The 21,180-nt window shown below is 43.1% G+C and overlaps 1 protein-coding gene across 4 annotated transcripts in view; it reads right to left on the reverse strand.

The window, feature by feature from the left end:
• The window catches only part of CAMSAP2 (calmodulin regulated spectrin associated protein family member 2), a 563,571-nt gene that overhangs the window by 407,863 nt on the left and 134,528 nt on the right, over positions 1-21,180 (reverse strand). For all 4 annotated transcript variants that reach the window (XM_078640959.1, XM_078640956.1, XM_078640954.1 and 1 more), the window contains exon 2: positions 3,431-3,690. In XM_078640959.1, coding sequence (XP_078497085.1) covers positions 3,431-3,690 — 260 coding nt within the window. The remainder of the gene's footprint in view (positions 1-3,430; positions 3,691-21,180) is intronic.

The following is a 21,180-nucleotide window of genomic DNA, read 5'->3' on the forward strand; positions in this document are numbered from 1 at the left end:
GTCCATTTTTACGGTCTGCCTTGACAGAGCAGCTATCGCCAACCAATTATGTGAGCATCATTATAGAGGGGCTTTGGCTCCACCCATGTGTTGGTAGTCAGAAGTACATGTTTTGATTGGACAAAAAAGTTGGGTACTTCCACAAAAAAGTGCTTAACCTCCATGCAGCTATGATCATTTTGTTTATTTTTCCAGCTGCCTGAGATTGAACTTTCAGGGGCACGCACATGACATTGTAAAGAGTAGATTACTCGATACCTTTTGGTGTCCTTCTCTGTCAGAAGCACAGATGGGAAGAGGGTGGTCATCAACCTACACAGATGTTTAGGTCTGGCTTACCAATGCAACTGTCGCTGACCATTTAAACTAAACCAATATTATTTTACACGTTTTTGCTTCCACACAAATACACATGCATTTCCATGCTTTGTACGTGTAACGCTTCACATTACCATACTACATTACTTTAAAGCTAGTAATTGCCAATGCATATTTACATATGTGAATCTCACTTTTTGATGTGTTCAACGTGTGATGGTTCAGCAGCACCGAGGGTTTAATCTCTTGGAGGCATTTTTCCTTTCTGCTGTAGTTGTGGTTTTATGGAATTTCGAGCTTCAGTCTGTCATTGGCTGAGTTAGGGATGTGGATACTAAAGGAGATGTGGTCAAGCGGGGTGCTAAATTAAACACTGAAAAGGCAGGGAAATGGTAAAGCCTTGAGGGACACCGTCTGTGGAGGTCAATGATGTTGACCTGAGTGGCGAGTAACAGTGCAATGATGGACAGTATTTGAGTCAACTGTAGTTTTAATATCATCCCATGTGGCAATAAATGCTGTTTTCATGGCCTGGCCAGTGTTCAATCCAGTTTGGAAGTCCAAAAATGTCTTCTATGAATGCAGATATTTGTCTAAAGGTTGGGTCTTTCTATAAATTTGCCCACGAACTGGCCATTGCTTACTGGACAGTTGTTAGAAGGATCTGTGGGCTCAAGGCCTGTTTTTTTTTTAGAATGAGAAATTCTTGTCGCCAAGAAGTGGTTGAAGATGGCTGTGGGCAGGATGGCTGGCTGTCTACTGAGGAGGATGTTCTTGAATATATAAGCTTGACTTAGACCTTCTAGTGATCCTGCTCAGCAAAAGACTTTCGTAGCATCAGAGAGGCTGTAAGACGTTTGAAGGAGGATAACTGTCCACAGGCCAGTTTTGTCAGTCTGAAGTGGGGTTCATTTATCATCCTGTGTTTTCCTCTCAGGTATTTTTTCAGGTTGTTAGGATACTCTACCAGGAAATCACAATGTTCTTGCGAGGGGCTCAGTTTCTAGTCAGTGCATTAGGCATTCAGATATAATGTTATACAGTTCTCGTGAACGGTCACTGACTTCTGAAATCTAGTGGGAGTAGTGGAATCTTTTTGCCTTTTCATTAGTGGCTCTACTGAACTACAGAATGGCATTGGGAGTGTCTTTCAATGATCTCCTTGTTTGATTGCAGGAATTGTTTTCTGCTGTCACCCAGCCTGCTTCCTTCCATACACGGTAAAAGTTATTAACACCTTCCATGTTCAGGACGGTTCCTGGCTGTCATGAGTCACAGTAGGCGTGTGCTCATGACGGCCGGGAGCCGTCCGAACTCCGCCCACTGATTAATTCTCCGGCACAGGCAGGGAATTAATCGCGTGTGGGAGGAGCGGCAACCCCTTCGCCCCGCAGCGAAGGGGTTAAAGACATTTGTCAGCTCAAGAGTAAAGGTGTAGAGCTGCTGCTATGGGGCTGGTGAGGGTTTCTTCGAAGGTGCTACTTTAAAAAAAAAAATCTTTCTTGATATATTTTGAAGCACAAAGTGCAAAACAGACAACAAATATGACAAGGTGGAACATTTACTATCTATTTGAGGGGGTAGTAATCTTTAGTGGAAATAGGATGGAGAAGTTAACGTGAATTACATGATGATCAGTCCAATCGACAGCATAGTTCCCACATACTGTGAGGATGCTATAAGTACGAGATGTAAATATTCCATTGACTGTATGCCCAGCTGCTTGAGTATGCCTGTAAACCATTTGGTGAAAACTAATAGACTGAAACTTTGGGAGAAGGCATTTCAGCACACACAGATTATGATCTTTGAATCAAAGTCTAAGAAGAGGTCAGTCAATGCTAGATTCAGTTGGGCAGTCTTTACATCAAGAAAAATGGTGATGTGAAAATCTGAGATGCACAGAGTTTTACAAGCAGAGAGTTACATTCTAGGGCAGTGTAGTCTTAGCTAGTTTGGGCTGCAGGGGATATTCTACATGCAATGATTAGACCTTCTCCAGGCTTCTTAAGTTCATGACTGCTGAAAACTATTTAAACACCTGGGGGTACCGCTTTGTGAATGATAGATGATGCACTGTCACTTATTCATGTGTGTGTGAAGAACACAAGGTCAGGTGAGCTTTCTGATATCAGCATATGGATGTTCAGATGGTTTGTGTTCATTGAGCTTTCATTTATGGATATATAAGAGAGGAAATGACTAGGAAAAAGAGGTAAACAGAAGTATATGCTACCAAATGCTATTTTTGCATCTTAAATTAATACCAAATATATTTTTAAAACACAATAATAAATATGCAGAAATAATGCCCTAGTTAACATAATGGATCATGATCTCGAGCGTAGGTCTAGAAGTGTTTACTCCATTTTTTGATTTTCAGAATAGCCACATATTAAAAACTTACATGCAAGAAATCTACGAGGTGCTCATTTACAAGGTCAGTAGTTATCCAGAAAATATGCACAGAGCTAGACCTCCTAGCCCTATGTTAGACAATGCACCAAATCTGTTAATGTATAGCTATTTAAAATCAATAGCATATTTGCATTTCCAGAAAATCAACAGCAATCAAAATAATCTAAAGCCACAGAGTATGCACCCCACGTCCTAAAAATTGAAAGTTTACCAACAAGTTTACTGAAAAGGAAAAATAAGCCATCTTAAATGCTATTAGGGAGCATGATGTAGAAAACTAGGTTAGGGCTTCCCACACTGGTTGAAATCAAAATGACACATTTTAAAATGCTCCAGAGTCATTGGCCCTTTAGAATTGAATCCCTACATTACAACAATCATAGATTATACGCTTTTCAAAAAAGGCTGTAAAGTTTTTATTTATTTTCCAAGCATATTTAAAGATTTTTGTGAAGTTTATTTATTTCAATGAAAACTCAAACTTAGAGTAACACTGGAGTTCTAACTTAAACAACCTAAACTCAAACCAAGGGTAACATTGGAATTTCAACTCAAACAATTAAACTTACACCGAGTTAAACATTGGAATTTCAAAGGTAACACTGTAAACACCTAAGTAATGTAACATGAATTTAACTGCAAAGATGGTAAATTGAAACCTACAGCAAGGTGAATTTAAATTGTAAAGGCTCACCATCTGGATGGGTTTCTTGTGCAGATCTCGCTCCGTCACCAGCTTCTCCTGATCAGTGACATAGAGACCCTTCTGTGCCAAGGCCTGGATGACGGCATCGTGCCCTAGAAGCGGCTTGGCAGTGTCGCTCTTAAGAATCAGACTCCCAGCCCGGCAGTAGAGCTCTGCGGACAGCAGCAAGTTGACGACAGGAGGCTTGATGTGCTCCTGCTCATACTGATCACTGTAGAAAGGTTCACGCAAATCCTCTGGGACATTTTCTATCGGAAAGAAAAATAGGCAGGATCATGCACACAATCCTAGGCATATTTATTTTACTATGACACTAATTTGAGCAAAAACATATTTCAGTGAGTGACAGCAGTAGCACACTAAAGATACCTGTTTTCAAATAAAAGTGGGCAGGCGTATCCCCGTGGCATCAACTTTGCATAACTCATTACCTTCTGATTGAAAATGTCAGATATTCATTATCACCTCTCAGCTCCTGCCATGTAGTGGAAATATCATTCTAATATTTTTTGATGACCCATCCCCTCATAAAGCCATGTGCCTCTTTTATTTTTGGTGGTTTCAGGGAGGAGATATTTACTGTTGCCATCTGTAGATAACCACTGCCATGTGGGCAGAATTAGCTCTTCTTCCACGCCCTCTCCTATTTCTGGCTGGAGTGGGTTCTTCCAGCAAAGTTACATTAATTTAATGAATTACTTAGATAGTACTGTGGCTCTGGGCAGGGTGATATTATGCTTTAAAGCACTTTTACATCAAAACTGCAATAATTCATGGATAATTACATGTGCTCACACCACTATACTAATCCCAATGCAAAGGTAATACAAAAATCTGCAGAATTTGAAATATCCAGCAATCACCTTTCAAAAATGCCACGTGCACCCTGTTTTCTAGCTGCACCAGTGTTCTTAGTTCAGCTTCTGGAAGTAATCATGTCTTCTGACCAGAGGTATCCACCTCATATCTGCCTCTGAACCTACCCACCCGTTCCCATTTAAAGGATAGTCTCTCAAAGAGAAGGAGCTCCATCTGTAGTTCCTGCTTCTGAACATGAACTTACTTTCCACTCCTCCCTCTATTCGTTGTTTAGAAACCCAGAGCTCACATGAAATGTAACAAGCATTGGTAAAACGAATGGCTCTGGCATTGGCTGCTGACCTTTTGGCTCTGCCAGTGCTTACTTTGTCTGACATTTAGTTAGGTGTTGGAGTGAGAGAAGAACTAACGTTTAAAAAAATGCTAAATCACACAAATTTGACATTTATAAATTAGTGAACTAACTATAACTTTGCACTCCATGCACTGCTTATGCCCTCACATATAACATCACTCATGATGTTAAATGACATTATAGATGACATCACTGATGTTATCTTAAATGACATCATTGATGACATCACAGATGATATCATGCAGTCATTGTAACAATGTTCTATGAGGTTTGTGGGCTTGAAGTAATTCAACAAGCTACACCTCTCCCCACTTTCCTATCACAAATCAAGTGATACTGAATACAAGCCTCACTTTACTGGTATTTATCCAACCAATTTCATACTCTGAGCACCTCAACAGATTCACCTATTTAAAGACTTCACATTACTTGCAATTTTAAGTCAGAAGATTGACAAGCATACCTTTACCACTGATAATACGCCTTCTGCCAGGCTCTATGGAGAACCCTCTGTAGTGTGGCAAAGTACACTACACAAATTCCAGACATGAGCACAATGGCATACTACCTTAGAGCCATGCTTATAACCTCAGTGTGAATTAAACCACCTCTAAGTTGGTAACTCCTGCATTCTACATTATTCCACAATTTGCAATGCCTCAAAATATTTAGTAAAAGTCTGGAAATAAACATCCACAGGTCATAAACACCCTTGTTACATAGAATCTGCCCATACCACTGTACTACATCTATTTAACATGGACACTTACTCAGACATCCATGTTTGGATGATCTATTGTCAACAGAAGCTTTGGCTTTTCTAAGTGATTTTTTGCATTAGTCTTTGGCTTTAACCCATATTCTTCTTTGAAACATGCTGCTGCAATCCACATCAGGTGTGCGCAGCCTTTACTTTATTTTTCATGGAGTACTGCTTTCACCTAAAACTTAAATGGTTTGTAAACCGAACACAATATAACTTTCAAAATGCACAACCACAATTACCTCCATGGCTTGCACTATTTCCAGTTCCAGTTAGTTCACTAAACTATAACTGGTAAATTGCAGTGGGGTTTGTTTTTAAATGTTAAGGCCTGATTTAGACTTTGGCAGGCACAGCATGTATATATACTCCTGCCATTGCAAAAGTACTCTGCCTGCCGAATTTAGAGATGTGTGCTGGCCCAGCAGACAGCTCTTGTATTTCTTAGAAGCACCGTCATGACAGTCTCTGTAAAGGCATTGAAAGTTTGACGGACAGCTCTGTGTATCAAACTTTCCACTTTTTTTTATTTTCAAAAACAAAATCACAAATCGGGATTTTGTTTTTCAAAATAAAAATGGCTATGACACCCTTGCTATGGGAGTTTTCTCCCATGGTGCTGCAGTTGGTTTTCAGTTTCAGTGCCCAGTGATACTCAACAAAAACGTGTGACGGAGTACCTACTTCGCCAAACTCTACATCGGGCCCTTTGTTTTGATCTCGCTTAAACATCTAACTATAACACCACTTTAACCTTTCTTTTTTACAGTGAATAGATACACACACACATATTGTTTAATTTAAAAGTACCCACTGCACTATTAGTCTATCCATTATTGCAGCCCATTATGAATCTAGAACTTTTGATTTGATTTCTACTTTCTCGTTACCCAATCATTTAGTGCATTATTTGACCTGCAAAACACAATTCGTACATTAACAGATCTGCCAAAACATTGTTCCTTCAGTCTGAATTATGTATCAGTAATTGAGAAAAGACCTTCTGCATCTATTGATCAAATTAACATCGATTCCTGAAGCTTAGCACAAGTTCTTGAATGTGTTTTCTCATTTTAATGAAAAGGAATTGCCACCCTTTGATTGTTGCAGTGCTATGATTCATGTTGCATTTGTTCCCATTGGGTGTAATTTCCCTTTTCTCCACAGAAAACTGGCGCTTAAGGAATATCTTGATGACAACCTCAATAATGGTCTAATCGTTAAATCTAAATCTCCAGCAAGGGATTCATGACATTTTGTGCCAAAGAAAGACTGGACCGAATTCTGACTCTGTATCGAATATACAGGCTTTAATTAAGTAAACCATAATAGATATCTATTGCGTTTGATAACTGATATATGCCGTCCAAGGAGCCAATATTTTTACCAAATTAGACTTGAGGGAAGCATATAATTTAATCCAAATAAAGGCAGAAGATGACTATAAAACTACCTTGAGAACACATTTGAGGCATTATGAATAATATTGTGTAATGCCTTTTGCTCTGTGTAATACCTCAGCAGTTCTCTAGTGTTTCATGAACACCATTATTCTGATCTCATCCTCCATGCAATACTGGTTCACTTAGACGATACTCTATACTCTGGTATTTTTTGAGGATACAAGTGAACATTGACTGTATGTTAAGGAGGAGGTATTACCTATAAGCCAAGATAAACTATCAGCAACACCTAAAAAATGTGTGTTTGAGAGGACTTTTATCACATACTTGGGATATGTTCTTTCAGATGAAGGACAGCCATGGAGCCTTGAAAAGTAGAAGCAATTCTGGAGTGCCCAGTTCAGAGATCTATTAAAGAGACACAGAGCTTCCTCAGTCTGACAATTATTATTAAACATGTAACTGGAATTTGTTAGAGTAGTTATACCCATCACCCATCTTTTAAGGAAGAGTAAGACTTTTTAAATAAACTGAAAGAGGAATTTGTTTGAGCTCCTATTGTTTATTAACATGATCAACCTGATAGCTAAAACATTTTCTCCTTGAAACTGATGCCTCTGACAAGGGAGTCAGAGCAGTCCTGATCTATCAAGGCTAAGATGGAATTAAACATTCAATAGTCTATTATTCCCGAAAGTTCAATTCAGCAGAGCTCAACTATTCAGTGTTCAAGAAAGAATGATCAGGTTTCTAAGAGGCCTTCATAGAATGATGACATTTACTACCTAGGGCTGAGTTTAAAGTGACGGTTCGAACAGATTGAAAGAAGTCTTCAGGTACTTCAAAAGGCAGAATGCCAGAATGCCGACAAGCTAGGTGTGCCTTTTGCCACAATACAACTTTGTAATGATTTATATTTATGGAACTTAAAACATAGTGGCAGTCTAACTCCTCAAAGTAGATTTACTGAATTTAATGAGAAGATCCTTCCTCCTCAAGCCTTCATGGCTGCCATGAATTCTTCTTTCTTAGAGCAAGTACCTCAGAAGATCCAAGAGATCCAACATTACCATTTAGTCATTTATTTCCGCAAAAGTAAAATTATGCAATTTTGTCACAATTTCATGACTTCTGAGCGCAAAGAAGAATTAGGGAAGACTTAATAAAAAGAAAATTCTGATGGCCAAAGCTTCATCAAGATGTTTTACAAGAAATCAGCTCTTATGACACTTGCACTCAAAGTAAGAGTAAAACTTGAAAAAGAAGAGGGACTACTCACAAGTCCTGAAATACCAACAAGACCATGGGAAATAATCCGCACACACTTTATCATGGATTTAGGCCCATCTGAACGGTGCCAACTATAATGCTTTATGCAAGCAGACTCTTTTACCAAAGTGGCATACATTTCTGCATTACCAAAGCTTGTTTTGCTTCTGAAATTGTTGTGATATTCTATTCCAACATCTTTAAACTTGATGGACTGCAAGCTAAAAAAAAAATTCTGTTGAAATCTGCAGTACATTTCTAAGATCTGGAAGCTTTTCTGCAACAAATTACACATTTAAAGAGCACAGACTTCTGGTCTTCCTTCTTAGTTCAATGGCCAGATAGAGAGATTAAACCAAACAATCGAGGAGTTTTTACAATGTTTTTATCTGCCTCCGATAATAAATGGAAATTATTCCTCCATGTTGCAGAGTTCACAGATAACAAATTAATTACCCCTGCTACTGGATTTGATCAGTTTACTACATTACCCATTCTCCAACATTTCCAGAAGTTATTAGTTAATAATTCTGTTCCTGCAGTTCAACAAATTTGTAAAAGCATTAAGTGAACTAGAAATAATTTATTACAAAATGTACAATCTTTTATGCTAAGGGAAAGTGAAAAGGCGAAGCGACACAGATGAATGTCTAACTGTGAGGTTAAAGTTTTTTCTGTAGTGTTGTGAGACTATGTGTGCTGGGACCTGTGCGGTTTTGGGCGAACTCAACAGAGGAAGTTCGTAACTTGCTGGGAGGTGTTAAGGTGTAGTTATTAACGATTATGATGTAATTAGAGAGCAGCGTCCATCATTGTATGCTGAGAAATCAAGGTGTACAACCAAAGCTCCATGTGCAGCATATTTATTTGCATGCTCCTGGGCTGGGGAGGACACTACAGTTGGCAACGAGTGCTTGATTTTTTGCCCGGAAGAAACAAGACTACTCTCGCTGGAAGTTTGAAATATTACAGCAAACTTCTCGTGTGTGCCACATGTGCCCGATTCGATGAGAAGCAGCTCAATGGTGGCATGTGTAGAATTGAAGCCCCCCCTCCACCCCATATATGGCCTTCAAAGAAGTTGAAGGCTCTGCAGTGGAGTGTATTCGAAAAGCCTGGTAAGGCCAAAAGAAGAGATAAGGTGCCACAGCATAACACAGCGCCATCATCAATACAAAGCAATACACTAAAGTTAGCCACAACCAGGTACAATACAAAAATCTAAAAGCAGTAACGAACAAGTACGACAGACAAAACCGTCACATACCATCAAGAAAGGAGGTGAAGCCTTACGACCTTCGATTGGGCGAGACGACCCAAGTACAAGCACACAGCCAGTGCTTGCAGAAGTACTGGCCCACAAGGACAGCTGCTGTCACCTGAACAGCATGTACTCTCAACAGCAGTAGAAAAGAGGGTGAAGTAAGATGCTGCTGTGTTTCTGAAACCACCACCACCATTCCATACAGCGAAAAAGCTGAATATTGGTGCTAGATGAACCACATGGATCGATACATTTGATAATTTCATAGATGCCTTAGAAGGAGTAAATTATATGAAAATCATTAAGTATTTGAAGAACCTTGCCGGTGACGGAATGAAAGAAGTGCAGAAGAAAATAACACAAGCTGCTGCAGAGTCATACCATCATATCAAGGAAGCGTTGAAAGCCAAGTTCAATCCGATGCCAAATGTCAACTATTAAAGGTATATTTTCAATCAAGCAAGTCAGCAAGCTGGCGAAACGAGGGATGACTTTTTTTAAAGACTTGATGTACATTCAATGATGAAAGGGCCATACGTCTCTAAGTTATCCGTGGCTGTGTCTCAGAAGACGCATTTGAGAGAGACGCCCAGCTTAGAGAAAGTACTAATGTCTGCCCGGGCTGAAAAAAGAGCAGATTGACATGCCACTAAGCTGTAACAGCAAAAGAGGAATCAGCGTGGATCATGAAAAACAAGCACAAGGAAGGTTGAGGCAAGTCGACGTCTCCCAAGAAGACAGGAATGTGTTTCCAATGTGGGATTTCATTTCCACATGAAAGCAAATGTCAAGCCATAGGACAAACGTGCAAAAGTTGCAGTAAAGGATTAAAGGGAACCGCGTTATAATGGTTTGCAAAGACAAACCAACAACGTCACACCGAGAAGAGAAAATGGACATCAGAAGGTCCAGAAGCATTGTCTCCATGCCTACAAAGCCAAAAGGCAACATCAGTTATGATAAGTAGAAATCAGACAAAGTCGATCGATGTCATGTTCATCCTACAAAGCCTCATCTACATCATTGTTGAGCTCCAGTGAAGAAGATGGTTGTGCGCTGATGGCATCGACCAAGGAATGACAAGCACAGGTAGGTTTGGCTCCTTGCACAGAAGAACAAATGACAAAACCGAACCACCAAATGAAACAACGAAATTCATTTGGGACATTACCCCGAAATCACAATAAACGTCAATGGTTGCCACATAACCTTTATTATAGACAGTGATGCATCGATTAACATCATGCCCATCAAAAAGTTCAACATTATACATGTGGGCTGCTTCTAAGCCATCACAGAGTCAAGGGTCATTCACAGCGACATTGAAACATAAAGCATATTGGTGCAAACGACAATTCATGTTTTTCAAGGAACTTCGTCCAGTGCTTGCCTACTCAGTTTTGCTACCACTGAAGACATGGGACTGATATCTTTCAATTACAACCTCCACACTCAATCTGAAGTTGTGAGGCAGTTCCTGTTGTTATTTCCCGGCCTAGGCAGGCTCAGGACGATTAAAATGTGGCTTCACATTAACCTGTTGCGTGCGGCCGTTTTTCCCGCTGTGTGCGGCATTTTCATAAATACCATGTTACGTGACGAGCTCACCTTGTCATCCGCACAGGGTAGGTAATGCTGATGACGAGCTGAGCTCGTCATCAGCATGGAAGGGGTTAATGAGGACAACAGCCCTGTTGCCCAGCGGCACAGCAGATTCGCTTTGAACTTGCAAGAAGCTGTTGAGAAAGAACTAGAAATGCTGTTAAAACATTACATCATTGAGAGCGACACTGGTCCTACACCATGGGTGTCGCCCATGGTGGTTGTGCCAAAAAAGGACAGTGAATATGCAGTGCGCATCTGTATTGATATGCACCAGGCCAACAAAGCGATCAAGACGGAAAGACGTCCTGGTCCACACATAGCAGACATGATCATGCACCTGAACAGTGCCAACGTTTTCTCCCATCTTGACCTGAACAAGGGATACCATCAACTCGAGTTGGAAGAGAATTGCAGGTACATCACTACTTTTTCGACTCATGTTGGTTTGTTCAGATACAAAAGGTTGAGTTTTGGAGTGTTGTCAGCTGCAGAAATATTTCAGGAATTATACGTCAAATTATACAACCTGTCACTAATGCTTTTAACTACAGTGATGATATACTGGTATTAGGCGCAAAGGAAAAGGAGCATGACAAGGCTCTTACACAAGTGTACCAGTTACTTGCTGATGCAGTTCTCACTTTGAATGCAGCAAAGTGTGAATTTCACAAGACCAAACTTAAATTCTTATGACACATATTTTCTGATGGGGGAATAACTCCTGGCCCTGATAAAGCGAAAGCACTGCCAGTTTTGGCCCCCCACAAAATGTCACGATGCTGTGAATTTTCTTAGGCATGACCAGTTATTGCTCAAGATACATTTGTGATTTTGCTACTGTAGTGCTCCATTAAGAGAATTGACAAAACAAAAAGTCCTATTCAAATGGTCTGCTGGATGTGATCAAAGTTTCAAAAGAATAAAAAATGCAGTTGAGAATGCAACCGAGATGGCCTACTTTGACCCCAAACTACAGACTGAGATCACAGTTGATGCAAGCCTGGTGGAGCTGGGGGCAATCCATGCTCAACATAATAGTCATCCGAATGCTCAGAGACACATTGTGGCCTATGCAAGTCGATGCTTGTCTGACATAACATGCCTATTCTCAGCTGGAGAAGGAGAGCCAGGCTGTAGTATGGGCCTGCAAACTTTTTCATGTTTTTCAATACGGAAAAGGTTTCACTATCATAAGAGGCCATCGAGCGCTGCTAACTATTTTTGGTAATTCGAACGTCAAGATGTCGCTTCTCATTCAGAGGTGGAGTTTGAGACTTCAAGAGTATAACTATGTAATTGTACACAACGCGTGTAAAGACCAGAATCCTGCTGAGATCATTATTTCTTATGAGTATCGCTACATTGTCACAGCATCCAAAAAAGCTGAGGAGTACATTAACTTCACTGTGAAGTCCAGTATGCAAGAAGGCCCTAATCTTTGTAAAGAATATTGCTGCAACCAGTGCTGACAAGAACATGCTTATCCTCAAAGACAGCATTTCAACTCAATCCTGGAAAAGGAGTATTTCTCTTATATCTTTTGCTGGCGATGTTGGATTAAAAACATTCAAAAATGTACAAAATGAACTGTCCGTGAACAAAGAGGGTGTTGTATTGAGAGGCTCGGGGATTGTAATACCTGATAGCCTAAGACAACAGGTCATTGAACTAGCTCATGAAGGACATTATGGAATTGTAGATACCAAAAGAGCGCTGAGAGACCAAGTGTGGTTCCTGCGCTTAGATGAGAGAGTTGAGAGGGAACTAAAGGACAGCAGCAGCCTGTGCAGGTAAAAACAGTGGGGCGGTTGGGCAGGGTTGGGAGGAATTCGACAGACCACGAGTGAAAATTAAATAAATAATTAATTTTCCCACATCCTCGTTTGTCGAAATACCCCCCCACCCCACCACTCTTACCTGCACGGGCTGTTGCTTCTAAAGGAGTGCCATCTTTGCAACAGCTTTTCCCCCAAAATGACGCAACATCCATTCACGATATCAGTCCTTCTGACACAGGCTTGGGAAAGAGTTGCAATAGATTTCTTTGGGCCCCTAGGAAATTGACATCATCTCTTAGTAGTCATTGATGAGTATTCACATATCCCTTTGGTAGAGGAGTTATCACTAACAACCCATGACAAGATAATTGCGCGGAATATCCCTTTGGTAGAGGAGTTATCACTAACAACCCATGACAAGGTAATTGAGCGGCTGGATAACATCTTTGCAGAGTGAGGTATACCCGCCATTCTCCAATCTGATAATGGTCTGTCGTTGAAAATCAAAGAATTCCGAGAGTTTCTAGTCAAAATGAATATCAAGCATCAAAAAAGTACACCTCTGTGGCCCGAAGTAAATGGTGCTGTGGAATGATTCATGGGTGCCCTCAACAGGGGAATTCAGAAAGCTTCAATGGAGGGGATTGAATTAAAGCAAGCCCTGTGTAAAGCCATCCGTGCTTATCGTTCAACTTCTCACTTTACAACAGGTGAAAGTTCCACCACCTTGCTATTTGGGAGAGCCATCGGAACCAAAGTGCCACAATGGAAAGTAGACCACTCCTTGAGTGCTGATAAGCTTTATGTCACTGGCACTTCTCGCAAGTGCAAAATGAAGATATATGCCAATCAGCGTCGGAGAGCACAAGAAATAGTCTTCAACGAAGGTGACTTATTTCTGGTCAAGCAGAAGCGAGAGCGGAAAACAGACACACTGTTTGCTGTCGATCGTCTAAGAGATGTGACGTGCAAAGGAAACGTGATGGTCCATTGTCACTGGCAGTCCATCATACGGGACTTGTCACACTTTAAGCACCTACCTCTGCGATCATCTGTTCCTGCACTTATAAATGAGGCAGTCCCGCCTGACAGTTCCAGATCAAGCATCAGAACCTGTACCATTGGTAAATGAACAGAGTGCATCTCAACCACTTATTGCCACTCAATCTGGCTGACTTGTGCGAGAGCCTCGACCACTTATCAAAGAAATATAATGTATCATTTGTTTGTACTTCTTATTTTACAGAGGGGGGGATGTAGTGACATGAGACTATGTGCACTAGAACCCATGCGATTCTGGACGGACTCAACAGAGGAAGTACATAACTTGCTGGGAGGTATTGAGGTGTGGTTATTAACTGTTATGACATAATCAGTGATCAGTGAGTGTGATTATTTGATGAGGAATAAAGACATACAATCGAGAGCTCCATGTGTGGCGTAGTCATTTGCATGCTCTCGGGCTGAGGTGGATGCTACAACTTCCTTCCTCAAAACTTCACCCTCATTACCTATGGCTTTTTTTCAACCATACATTAAATGGCCAGTTGAAACAAGGAACTGGAACCACCACCACCTGTTCCTGTGAATTATCAACCTCAATATTACAGCCAAGAAATCTCTGATTGCAGATATATAAAGGGGAAAACTTCAATACCTCAAGGACTAGAAGCATTATTATCCCAGTGACCATTCTTGGGAAACCGCCGAAGCTGTTCATACCTTACTTCTAATCAAGTACTTTTTCAGGAGGTACCCCAATAAACCTGGAGCTCCTGAGGGGGTAGAGTAGTATAGGGTTTGTAATTACCTGTCGCAATGCACTAATATGGGCAGGCACTTAGTCTTTTCCTTGGTCGAGAATGCCACAGTGGTGGAACAGGCACTGCATTTTGGAGCACTAGTGTATCTTCCTCCTGTGCGTGGCTTGTGTCGTTTGCTGAGAGCTACACACAGAATTCTGATGCAAGGTTTGTCTTTTCCTTGCACACGGCATCCCGGTAACATCGAAAGCATGGTAAGGATTTGGGATTAAGTTACTGCTGCATCGCTGTTCCACTGCAGGTGGCAGAACATTAATCCTCTCTTTTAATGATTATTTTATTATTCAATTGGATTTCACACCAGGTTTTGCCCTTTTTAAGATACAGTCAGGTTTTCCTTCTGAGTTAAGGAAGCATTCCCAATGCCTCATGGAGGGAAATACTGCCTGTTTTTTCTTCTTGGTTCACTTCCTGAATGCCAGTATACAGTAATACTGAACTGGGATACGAACGGTAGCAATTGTGCTTGTTGGTGTATTGCTTGCTCACTTAGCCTGTCCAGTACCTTTCTCTACGTGTTCCTGCACCCTTCCTCTTTAGCCTCTTGTCTTGTTTATTGGCTCGAGCCAGTGCAAGGTTTTTACTTACTTGCTGTTTTTTCCCTTCCAGTGTCATTCAATTTCCTAATTAATTTCTGCCTTCCTGTTCAAACCTGGAGGCTATGGCTCCAGCTGGTGGTCAACGGCACTGTTGTCTCACCAAGAAAGTCTTGAACCCATCGCTAAGAAGACTTGCCCTTAATACACATTCCCACATAAGTCCCTGGCAATTCAGGGAATTACTTTGCGTGTAGATGTGCTAGGGTGATTAAACTTTGAAATACAACATCTGTAACATTCCACAAAAACAGAAGCAGGAGCATCATCTGCATTGACTCTGGTGCACAGGATCACTCATTTGATGGCAGTCATCAACACAGAAAATACACCACACAGACACAATGCAACATTTACACACAAGGGCAACTAAGTTACTTTGCAATGGAACACATGAACACCTGCATCCCTCTCTGTTATTCAGCTCTCTCTGGAAACTGGGACGAGTTTAATGTACTGACGTCCTGGCAAATCCAGGATGCTTGGTCATTCTAGGATGTGATCAATGTGAAAGGGCAGAATGTTGTCAATCCCAGTGAGGTTAACTAATGGTTTAATTGGGCCAACCCACTTCCCCTGGCTGTATGCTGTATGTTAGAAATGGGGATTTCTGGTTGGCTAAGGCTTGCGCCAAAGCCAGGCAGAAACCACCACTCTAGTCAGGGCAAGGAAGTCACCCGCCAAAGATAACCCCTGCTCACCCCCTTGGTAGCTTGGCACGAGAAGTCAGGCTTATCCCGGAGGCGATGTGTAAAGCATTTGCGCACGCATCCCCAGCAACAACATCCCAGGCCCCCCACAAAAGGAACTCCACACAAGGTTATATATAAAAATAGCCTTTGTATTATACCAAACACATTAGATAATAAACACACAATTTACACTGTGCCACTGGCACGGGGGGAATTTACAGGAGATTATGTACATAGGACAGGGCCACATGGACCACTGTCAGGAATAAGCACTTGGTAGAACTAGCACTTAGAACATAGAACACTTGTAGCATAAAATAGCAAATGTAGCACACAACCAGTAACCACTGGTAAAAGGTAAGTACCTCCTACACAATCCTAACCACTTTAGGCATATATCACGCAGGGAACCATGAACTAACTAGCATAACTATACTAGGTAAAACAACCTCCTAGGCATAAACCATATCTAAAGGCATCAAGACAGGGTGTGCGCAAAACATACTACACACAGTACATTTCCTAACACCCAAAAGCATCAGCACATAAATCAGCATAGCACATAAATCAGCATAGCACATAAATCACATTAGGGTCCAGGTTGCGCCACTGCGCCAAAACCTAAACGTAGCAGCTGCCCACTACTTGCTGGGCAGCTGAGGACAAGAACAGGGCCTAAACGCTGCAGCTGGCACTAAGTGCTGCACAGCTGGGGAAGGCCAAGGTAGGGATGAAGGAGTGCGACTCACTCCTAGATGCAAAGTACATGTCCCTAGAAGGAAAAACCTAAATGTAGCAGCTGCCCACTACTTGCTGGGCAGCTGGGAACTCAAAACTGCGACTGGGGCTTTCACTAGCCCTCTGGAATAAAACTGCGCCAAGTTTGGGAGCCATCTGGCTCTGGGATAAAGCTATGCCCAACCACTGGGGCCATCTAGGCTCGGCAAATAATTCCTGTTGGAGCCATCTGGCTCTGGACCAAAGACTGCGCAAAAACGAGGGAGCCTCGTAGGCTCTGCAAGGCAAAACTGCCACCAACCACGTGAGAGCCACGTAGGCTCTAAACAAAAATAATGCCCCAACACGTTGGAGCCCCGTAGGCTCTGAACAAAGAATGCCCCAATTACTGTGGCATCTGGCCATCGGGGGAACGGCCCGCTGCCATCCGGGGCCGCTCTGAAAAAGGGGGCACCACCATTCTGTGCCTCGCACGGGCACTGATCCCCCCAGGAGCCCCCACTCACCGGGACTCCTCCATCTGCTCTTCGACGGGGCCGCGGGCGGGGCTCTCTCTCACTCGGGAGAGCCTCGCTGCTGCGGCGGCATTATTCCTTCTCCTCTCTGCGGGGGCGGGGCTCTCATTCTCATGAGAGCCTCCCACAGGGAGCCGGCACCATCTCCTTCACGGCGCGGGGCTCCCTCCTTGCATGGGAGCCCTGCAGCACTCACCCTGCCTCCTCTTCCGGCCGCACTTCCTGGTTGGCGGCCCCGGGGCTCTCCACAGCTCACGGGAGCCCTGGGCCGCGGGAGGACTTCACTTCGTCTCTCTCTGGGCTCGAGGAGGCGGGGTGGGCTCCCGACCTCCTCTCTGGTGACACCACTTCCGGCCTCACTCGGGACTTCCGTCCTGCGGCCCCGCCCACAGTCAGGGGGGCAGCGGCGGCGGCTATTTTCGGGGCCAGAATTAGAGGGGTAGGCTCCCTCGCAATAAAAAGTAAATAGCGGGGTGGGCACTCGAAAAATAAATAAAATAAGTCCAAAGAGCGCAAATGAGTGGTAGGCTGCCTCCGAATGGGACGATAAAGTGGGGTGGCCTCCTGCTACGAAGAGGCCACAAGGAAAAGGAGCACAGCGCTACCGGGCGCTAGGGGGGCGTAGAAAGCATCAAAGGCCCCAGAAAACGACCCCTATAACAAGGAGGGTCCCAGGAACACAGCCCCCATAGGTGAAGAGGGCAGGAGGGTCCCACAAAGTCCTGGACACCAAAAGATGGAGCAAGCAGCTCCCAAGAAAAAGGAAAGTCCTCCAGCATCCAAGTCCATCAGCAATCCAGGGGCTGGGCAGGGCCCAGGGAGGCAAGGCTTCCCCTGGGCCCCAGCAGCAGCACGCCCCTGGTAGATTCAAGTAGGAACACAAGAACATTTAACATGAGGTCACAGCCTCCTTTTATACACCAAATCCCTTTGTCTCTAGGGTGCAGGGTGGGGGAAAACCAGACACAGCTGGTTCTGGAGCACTTTGTTTTGCTCAGCCCCTCAGCCCCTCTCCCTATTCACAGGACAGGCTAGGGTCATCAGTCGCACCACAGGGGGCGGAGCCAGCATTGTGGAGGGAAAGCCCAGCCCTATTCAGGTCCCAGGTGCAGCCCCTCCCTGCCATCAACATGCAGATCTCCCCACTCACCACCGGGGCAGACCCATCCTGACTTCTGGAGCCAGGCACACCAGCCAGCTCCAGCCAATCACAAGCCAGACAGTCAATTCACATTTACTGCACAGGCAGGCCAACTTCTAGAAGTGGCACTTCCACACTAGACGCATTACAGCCGCACACATCATCGCGCAGCATTTAATCACACGAGTCCGCACATACCAAACTCAACCTTGCACTCCCCACGCATCAGGAATTACCATAGACACACACATTCCCCATGCATTCCTATGGGAGGGCAGGCCAATCTCACACACGCACTCAGAGAGCGCACGCACTTTACGCTGCGCCATAGTGCTAAAGTGCGCAAAGACCAGAAATCATTATCCTGATGTAACATTAAAAGGCAAAAAGTTCAGGGGTGAACCTGCCAGAAGGGCCAAGTCCAACATTGTAGTCGGCATAAGAAACAAATTGAATGTCACAACAAAAGTACTGTACTAGGTGAAGACAGCTAGCTGAAAGCTGCAGTAAGTATATTACACATAAAACTTTAGTTAACGAAAAAAGGTCTAGTTTAATGTTGAACTAAAAAAAAGGGTAAAAGTCCAGAAGTATGGACATTTTTTTCCTGTAAAAAAAGTTGACTTAATCCCTTAGGATTTACTCCAAAACACCACCCAGCTGATGAAGTTTGTTTCCTATCTACATGACAGTACAGGTTGCCATTGTACCTGGACACTGCATTGGGAGAATGTAATACTATATGGAGCAGGCATATTGTTTAGTTCTAGATCCACAGATGTGAATGATGACATACCAACCGGCTTTAGCACTTCACAGACACCAAACGTGCCTTAGATCAGCACACCATGAAGAAGCTTGTGCATCTGAATTATCAAACTAAAAGCTCCTTCTCCAAAAAGTATCAATATTCACTTCTTAAAATGTGAATGGACACTTTCTATCCGATAGACACAGTCAAATATTTCTTTCCTGTGATTGCTCCACTTTTTCATATTACCTCCCTCTCCTGACCATTGAATCCTTCACAAACACCATCAACTTTCTCAAAGTGACCAACTCTGAAGATTACATAGAGTCAACATCAAACCATGACTCCTAAGGCTCACGCTCAACTGCTTTTTCCCGACTGCCACTTTTCCCCTCTATGCTAAACACAAGACAGAACATTCCCCTTCATAGGAAACCACATCTGGATTCACATCTACTATAATGTTCTAATGCCAACCTTCCGCAGTTACAATTCATCTCCAAGAACACATCGGCCGCCTCCAGCTACTTCAAGTCCTGTAGTGCTGGTCCCATCCTCATTGTAGGAGCAAAATATTAACCCATTGGCTGCGCCGCCGATTTTGCGGAAGTGTGGCACTTCTGCAAAACTGGCGGGGCCGCGTCGGCCATTGGCCGACGGCAGCATTGAAGGGTTTAAAAAAGCAAAAAGTCAATAATGCCCTAAAAAGATTCCTGGCTCTTGTATTCCCAGACCTGTCCACAGCCTTTGACACCTTAGATTATCAAGCCCTACAGGTGATGCTCTTCTCCTAATGGGGGAGCTTCTATGCAGCCGCGGGCCGTGGAGGGAGTTACGGTGGGGAAGGGAGGCGGGGAGGGGGAGGGACGGGGTGGAGGGTGCTAAAAACAGGCATATGGATCATTGCAGGTAAGTACACAATTTAATTAATAAAACGAAATTCGTAGCGCGCACAGCATTGCTTTTTGCCATGCAGTGCGCGCTACGAATTTCGTTTTATTAATTAAATTATGTACTTACCTGCAATGATCCATATGCCTGATTTTCTCACAGTCGCTCGTTGACTGCATGTTTTATGGGAAGAACTGGCCCGCCTAAGTCAAGCTGTCCAGCCATGACTAACACTCTGTCTAGCCTGGTGCCTAACGATGACTGGTGGACAGCTAACGCGCCCACTTACAACACTGACAAGATGGCTCAGTGAGCCAAACGCTCACCGTTCACGTCACGTGACGTCTGCTGTGGTCTGCAGATAACAAACGTTATAAGTTCAAATCCCGAGAAGGCCAACGCTCAGCTGTTCGAGGTTGTGTCGTAACCTGCATTGCCCTGCTATTTACTGCGCTTGGCCTAAGTGTGGCATGAAGCGCTATCTAATGATCACGACTCGGCCCCACACCTCAACAAACAGCAGCTCATCAAAGGGCTCGGTGTGAAAAGCTGCTCCTCGTCTCCCACAGTGTCCAGCTTGTAAAGCTGTGAACAATGAGGTGCAGTGTCCTGGAAGACACATGTGCCTCACACGTGGTCCGGACAGAATGTCAGAGCAGTGTGACACCCACACTGCTCGCTGCTGCAGGTCCACACTGTGGCTTCTTTAGCAAATAGGCAAAACATTTAACTACTTGTGGCATGTATCTATGATGCCCATCACACCACAGCGCGTGCGTGCGCGCACACACACCGACGCCATGTTTCATATACCAAAAATCACTACCATTTGTAAGCATTGCATAGACATTCTAAAAGCTCTTTGTTGTTCTTAACTGGTGCTGGGTTTATGTTTCAAACTACAGCGGGGTTAATTTGCCTGGGGTTAAGTTTTATTTTACTGGGATACTTTGTATTTAATACTAACTTTTTATAATGATAGAATTGTTTTTCACAACAGATTCCCCATTAAGACAACCGAAAGGCGGAAGAATTAACGACTGGGATTAGTGAGAATATCACAGGAAAGGATTTGAAATAAATTTAGTTAAGGACAATACTGACGGCAATGTATTAATTATGTTAAGAAAAACAATAGGAAACCAAATGTAATCACATTATAAGACATCTGTGTTAAGAAGATAGTCTAAAATTTCATAATTTCTTGATTTGGCCTACCAGATGTTCAGTAATACCATCTACCGCAACATGTCCATGTCCATGGAGGTCTGCTCAGTTATTTATTGGCAGGACGTCATTTCTGGGAAATCACTGCACGCTGTGTAAACTTCTATT

This window comes from Lissotriton helveticus, chromosome 1_1 (assembly GCF_964261635.1).
Source record: "Lissotriton helveticus chromosome 1_1, aLisHel1.1, whole genome shotgun sequence".
Taxonomy (NCBI): Eukaryota; Metazoa; Chordata; class Amphibia; order Caudata; family Salamandridae; genus Lissotriton; species Lissotriton helveticus.